At 41.8% G+C, this 6,960-nt stretch overlaps 1 protein-coding gene across 1 annotated transcript; it reads right to left on the minus strand.

Annotated features, from left to right (window-relative positions):
• Positions 1-379: 379 nt before the first annotated feature.
• Positions 380-4,228, minus strand: LOC135485214 (uncharacterized). Its single transcript, XM_064767034.1, has 12 exons — positions 4,080-4,228; positions 3,790-3,830; positions 3,631-3,671; positions 3,137-3,232; positions 2,889-3,013; positions 2,566-2,655; positions 2,239-2,353; positions 1,905-2,020; positions 1,533-1,691; positions 1,204-1,338; positions 914-959; positions 380-756 (listed from the first exon to the last, which is right to left on the minus strand). The coding sequence occupies exons 1-12, from the start codon at positions 4,203-4,205 to the stop codon at positions 707-709; spliced, it is 1,140 nt and encodes a 379-aa protein (XP_064623104.1). The 5' UTR covers positions 4,206-4,228; the 3' UTR covers positions 380-706.
• Between the last annotated feature and the right edge of the window lie 2,732 nt (positions 4,229-6,960).

A 6,960-nucleotide genomic window follows, 5' to 3' on the forward strand; every position in this document is an offset into this window, starting at 1 on the left:
CCTTGTACCTGAAGACCATGCCTGTGAAAGCCAAAGAAAGCACCTGCCTTGACAGGACATGTAGTTTGAGACGTCTCCTCTCCCTGGCTCAAAACAGAATCACCAGGTCAATAAACCCAACTGCTGGCATGCAGACTCTTGGAGGTTGAGATATTCACTAGACTCTTGGAGGGCCTTGGAGGTTGAGATATTCACTAGACTCTTGGAGGACCTTGGAGGTTGAGAGATTCACTATGACCCTTGGAGGAGCTTGGAAGTTGAGAGAATCACTGGACTCATTCAACAAATGCTCACTAGACACTTGGGAGGACTTTGGAGGTTGGGAGAGATGAGCCACAGGAAAGAACATAACAACTTGCTTAGTTACAAATATCATCTATATATTAATAAAGTTTAACATCTCGGTACACATTGCACGTTGATGACAATTTCTATGGCGTTTTTTCACATTCTCTACTTTAAGTAAAAAATATCCTACATCAGTTCCATGCTCCTACAGCATTTACGTTGTCAAAGTCCCCAACAATGCTGTTCGAGGTTGTAACCAATGCCATCTGCTAGGAGATAAACATCTTGATTTCTACTTCATTAAATTATCCTCTGTTTGGGCTGCCAGCCTTGATAAACAGTCCAGCACAGCATTGACAATCCATACATGATCGGACCAATCAAGTTATAATCACAGTCAATCATATTAGCTCATGTATCACTCCTGGAGAGATCGATGGTATTCTTCTGGTACGGAATCTAGGAGTCCTGCAATGACAGAGGAAGAAGAATCTCAGTTAAGGAAATAAAGCTATCATCACCTTGATGAATTTGTTATCCATTCAGTCTCAAACACTTCATGTTAAAGTTGATATGATTTACACAATTTGACACATCTTGAAAGAGTAAAACCTTAAGTGCTTACCTTTACTGATGAGGAACTTTTTGCTAAAAAGCTTCTTGAAGTATCTCTGGAAAGCAAAGAAGATCATGTTCAAATATAATCGAAGCATTAAATGTATTCAAAAGTCAACAGAACTCTACATGTAAACACTGCACTATGGGCCCTGACTAGAACCAAGCACAATCTATCATATCATTTCATTTCAATATTCTTGTCAATTCCTGACAAATGTAGTGAACTACTGATCATTCTGCACATGAAGAATCGGAAGGCTCATTCTCAGTACACATGTAGTTTGGTTTAATTCTTACCTGTCCAGTATCACACAAGCATGTGACCACAGTATGCCCAGGTCCGAGCATCTTAGCGACCTTGACAGCTGCTGACACATTCAGGCCGGATGAAGCACCAACAAAAAATCCTTCCTGGTGGAGTAATCGGAAGGTCTGTAATGGATGAGTTTGAGAGGTTGAAGTTATTGAAACCTCGTCGGCTATCTGGAATCTAACAGGGCTGTCGATCGAAGCCTGAGAAATTAGGAGAAACCTGATTCTAATGTAGACACAAAGTGACAAGCAAAATATCTCAAATTCCCGGTGAATAGATCAGATCTCAATTCTGTCGGCAATGAAGCTCTTACCATGTTAACAGAATCAGTATCCGGCACTAACAAAGCATCATCCACTGGAGCACCTTCAAGATTATTGGTTATGCGGCCCTGGCCGATGCCCTCACAGATTGAGCCTCCCTCCGTTCTCTCCATTTTGCCGTGCTTGAACCAGTTGTAAGGTACGGCACCCTAAGAAGAAATTAGCTAGAATTCGTCACTGATAAAGATGTACACAAAAAAGGGTAGAAACTGTTTCGAATTTCTTAATCACTACTATCTTTTGGGTTCCATTCACATAGCAATACCAGTTTCCTGGCAGATCTCGGGACCGGTTTTTTCGATGTGTGCTTGTCTGTCAATTATTGAGTAACTGTCGTCTCTGTACACTCTGTGATATCTTACCGGTGGATCAGCAAGGACGACCTGGATACTTGGGTTCTTCTCCTTCAGATAGATGCCCACCCCTGCAAGCGTTCCTCCTGATCCTGTCGCAAACGTGACTGCGCTCACTTTACCACCTGAAGAAGGGATGGTCAAACTTGTATGATGTTAGAGTTAAAATCACAGTGTGAGACACAGTTGTACATGAAGACACATGAGAAAGGACGGGGCTCAAAATCCATCCAAATCAAAACGTGATTATCAAGCGACCAAGTCATCATGTACAGCTCTTCTTAAAACAACATCGCCACCAACGCGCAAGTAATAAAGAAAACTTGAGCTGATGGTCACATACCAGTTTCCTGCCAGATCTCAGGACCGGTTGTTTCGATGTGTGCTTGTCTGTTGGCACGATTATCGAACTGGTCAGTCCACACAGCATTATCTATGCTATCTGCAAACCTGTGTGCCTGGAAGAAGTAGACAAGACAAAAGCTCTCAACATTTGCAGCAAAATGGGTTTCCCTACTTATAGGCATCAAGCAACTATGCCATTGAAATCTAACCCCAATATGGACAAGAGCAATGACTTCAATTCAAATCTACACAATCTATTTGTCAGGAGGCCAACTCTGATATATCAGATATATGACATGCTGGATGAGTTTTAAAAGCTCTTTACCTGATGGTTGTAGTTCATCTCGTCTGTAAATGGCACAACTGGGACCTGTCGGACATCAGCACCAAGAGCTAATAGAGCCTCAACCTTTTCCTGGAAATAACCAATAACAGCAAGATTATTGGGGCAATATGATGTGTTTGTATGTAACTTACACCCACCTTTCAACCAGCAGGATCGTTGTATGTTTTGCGTAAGCTACGAATAAGATTACGCAAACCTTCACTGCGATATGCCGGCAACTGGTGTAGGTTGTGGACTGTTTACATGAAGCAGAGGGTATGTCAATTGTGACTGGGAATGTGTCTTACTAAGGCAGCAGTTACCTGAGACTGATTATCTGGCATGAAAATGACACACTTGTATCCCAAAGCCAGACACATGTGAGCCAGACCGATACCAGTGTTTCCAGCTGTACCTTCAACAACCGTACCACCTGGTCGAATCAACCCTGAAAGAAAGTCATTGTATATACATTATGATAACAAAGAGAAATTGTGACTACATGAACGAACTGCTTCGATTCCGCACCTGCATTAATACCTCACCCTTTGTCATAAACAAAATTGTTTACCTTTCTCTTGGGCCTGCTTGATGAGATACAATGCTGCCCTGTCTTTGACTGACCCTCCTCCATTTGCAAACTCTGCCTTTGCAAGTATGTCACACCCTGCAAGATTGAACGGAAATCGTTGTCAGCAAAAGACAGGAAGATAAGTGGCATAGTGGTTTGCGTGCCAGGCTCATAATCTGGAGGTTGTAGGTTCAACTCTGGGAAGGATCACCGCTGCTTATGTTTGAGCAAGGCACTTCACCATGCTATTTCTCTCTACTAAGGAGTAGAGATGGATACATGTAAATATGAATGCCAGACCCGAGCACTGAAGCCATGCTGCGTGGACTTTGTGATACTCACTGGGAGTTGAAATTGAATCTGGAATGTACAGGCCAATAGCTGGGGTAATAATGTGATGTGGATTGAGTAACTTTACCCAACTGACTGTTTTACAAAACTGGTGACAAGAAAAGTAGCAGGTCCTTATTCGTCTGAATACCATTGTTTCCTACCTGTTTCTTCACTCATCTTATGGAGACGAACCATTGGAGTCCTGAAATTACAAAAAGAAGTGGCAAGTTAAAAAGTAAATCATCTCATCTTGTCTAATCTGAATTGATATCAGGGAAATTTTCTTGAAAACTGTGATATTCTATTGATATAAGGCTTACCTGCCAACCATCCCAACAAATCCTTTTCTAACAGCAGCATTCTGAAAGACAATTAACAGAGTTAAGTCACACTCTAGGCATCAGGACCCTGGACTATCATTTCATTTCAGCGAAACGTTGGGTACCCCCCCCCCCCCCGAAATATTCATTCTAGGGATATGATCCTTAGGATCATCCTGGGTCAAGGAAGTACACATCGGCATGTACATTGCATAGGGCAAATGTACATGAATTTGAAAACTGTATTTTTTACCTCTGTAACAATAAAAATATACATGACAATAACTTACGTTGGAAGATAAGTATCTACTTTGGTCGTATTGTAAAGGTTGATTGGACAGGACAGGTGTTAGCTTGACTTTTCTGCGAAAATTTGGCGATAAAATTCGGCCTATTTTCAACATGGGCGCAGCCATCTTGAAAAGTAATCTCTAATCTGTAACATTTTCCATATAAAAGGGAAAGAATGGGAAAAATCCCAATAATTTGTCAACTTCTTTCTTAAAAATAAAATATTATATGCAATGTACATACTTTTATTATTCTATACAATTACTAGAAGTTATTATTCGTTATATCAAATATTTTATTAGCGACTATTTTAGTTCCAAGCGGTTATACTAATTCCCGACCTACCCCGACCTTTACCGACTTTCGGAAAATGCTGCCAAAATATAGTGTTTTTATCATCAGAATATTTATATTTGTACTGTTTACATACATATAAAGAACGTCTGTTAATTTCAAGACTTTTGAACAATGCTAAGTTGAGCAAATCAACTCCAATAATTACATCTATTAACCGACCGCAATTTTTCTGCAGGCATGGCAGGTCGGCAATCTTTGTTAGATGTGGTTGTCGCTTCTTGTAAACTGTACATGCATATGCTGCGTCCGGCCCAAGGCCCGGCCTTGTCTGAACCCAGCATTAATCGCGGGAAAATAGCACGTGGCTGGCTTTGGCGCCAGTTGCAAGGGAATTTTTAAACTTTCCGTTTACTTTCAGGTCAGATAAAGATGGCAGTGTCAATTAAAATCAGCTGAGATTATATCAGATTTTGAACAAGATTGATTCTTTCCATGAAAGCCCTTTCGTGATAAAAGTCCACAGATTATGATACGGAGAGTTCATTCAGGTTGTCTTAGTTGTGTGCGCGTTTTTGCGTTACGCGGTCTTTTTTTTAAGTAAAAAAGAAAAAGAAAAATGTTGTCCACAACCGAACTCGCGACCTTTGGATCGAACATCGTATTCTGCTATTTCTGACGAGCGCTCTACCAACTGCTCTAATGTTTCTATGACGTCTGACGTCATGTATTTGTCGAAATCTGATTGGCTTAAAGTCCCTGTACAAATGTACAATGTACTGCCCGAAACGTTCAGGAAAACAAAATTCGCTAGCGGCTTGTGTCATTCCCCTGGTGGGGACTTACATAACTTGTTGGCTGTGGCAAACGAGAAGTCTCCGGTCTTTCACAGCCGGCGGCTGGTGTGAGCATCTTGACCCAAGCCTTGGAGCCACCCCGCCGACCCGGACTCCGTTACACCAACGGACCGATTAACTCTGATGGTTCAGAATGGGTGTGAGGGGTGAAACAGTCTTCCGTTTTGTATGGCTTGGGCCCATGTCTTTCATGACGTCGGCCCCTGTCTCTCACAACATGTTGGTGGTTAAGGCAGTATCTAAAACCCCATACCACATACCACATACCCACACATGCCAATTTTTTCCAGGTGGGGCAATCCAATGAAGGCTGAAGCTTTTATAATAAGCCTGGGAAGATTGGATCACTCATTTTTAGTTCGTCTTACCCAGGAGACAGGAGTGTTTAATGGACAACCCATGAAGTGACCCGACCGAATCAAGTTTGATATCATGTTATCAAAGTTGGCAATTGTATTCTGTTTCGAATGATTGCAGGTTTCGAAACTGAGCGCCCTACGAACGACGAACTACAAAGTACGAATGTCTGTCGAGTCATCAAGTCCTCTATCAGCTAATTGATTTACACGACACTGAACCATATTTTATACTTGGTTGTAGAAGGAATTGGGGAAATGATTAAAAATAAATCGTCGATAAAATGCCTTTACATCGTCTTTTGGCATACGGAACCTGCCTAATGCATTTCCACAGCTCAGCATATGTACATGTACAAGTATGTATGCTAAAGCAAATCCCACATTTTGACAATGCCTGTCATATTTATCATTGACAGAACAAAGGTCTCGCTTGAGGAGATAACTACGAGCCGGCCTGGTTCAATGGGGTGCCCGGATGCTGTTACGTCAAATGTATTGTCTTTGGTCATGATCGGTCGCGGTTGATATGAACGCCAGTCGGTTGGTGTGTGAGGTGCGGAGAACATCGCGGGAACACTTTCTCCGATTTCAAACGTAAAAATGCCTTCAAATTTTCCGAAACAAATCAAAACGGCTGCAGCAGAAGGTAAGGCACGGTATCTATTCCTGATAAAGGTATGGGTTGGTTTCAAAGGGTTTTTTATTGTAGAAATAGTCATACAATCAAGGCGGGAATGAACTGCGCTGTTTAAAATTTCAAGCCAGACATGTTGAATTATGTACATCACTGCACTTCATGTACATGTTCAACGGCAATTTTAATTGCCATCCCTAATCAAATACCATTCGCTCAAAGAAACTAAAGGCGCACGTCAAGTCATGATGGTGGAGATGCAAGTGATCATGTTAAATCAGCGAGATCCCACCACTGCTCTTCTATCCTGTGATGTGGAAATCTCCACTGAATTCATGACGGTTTGTCTAATTATATGTAAATTGACGTAAACAGTTAGGTTTTAAATTCAACAACCATTCATTTGGCGGCCACTATCCCGACTGTGGTGTAGCACCCGACTATAACTGGCATGAAAAGGGTATACGCTGGTTATGGATGTCAGATCGTGGTTCCCTGACCTTTGCAAACAATTTCACTGGACGTAACCCACGCGGCGACACCAAGGACCGCTGGCTAATCTATTGATATGTTCGTATAGGGTGTCAAAGTCGGAGAGAAGAAGAGCCACTCTTCTCTTGTAGGGGGTTCACTTGGAAGTGTTTGCATTTGTTAGCCTATAAACACAAGATTTTAATCCTTCAGTCTTGGGTTTGGCGGAGAGAACTAATCTTACATAAGTCCCAGAACAATATCA

The sequence above is a fragment of the Lineus longissimus genome, chromosome 3, assembly GCF_910592395.1.
Source record: "Lineus longissimus chromosome 3, tnLinLong1.2, whole genome shotgun sequence".
Classification (NCBI taxonomy): domain Eukaryota; kingdom Metazoa; phylum Nemertea; class Pilidiophora; order Heteronemertea; family Lineidae; genus Lineus; species Lineus longissimus.

Excerpts from the sequence above, each read along its gene's own strand:
- LOC135485214 (XM_064767034.1), bottom strand. The coding sequence starts at position 4,205 with ATGGCTGCGCCCATGTTGAAAATAGGCCGAATTTTATCGCCAAATTTT. Across the intron at positions 3,233-3,630 it reads TAAGATGAGTGAAGAAACAG|GGTGTGACATACTTGCAAAG; the intron begins GTAGGAAACAAT and ends TCAATCTTGCAG. Across the intron at positions 757-913 it reads AAAGTTCCTCATCAGTAAAG|GACTCCTAGATTCCGTACCA; the intron begins GTAAGCACTTAA and ends CTGTCATTGCAG.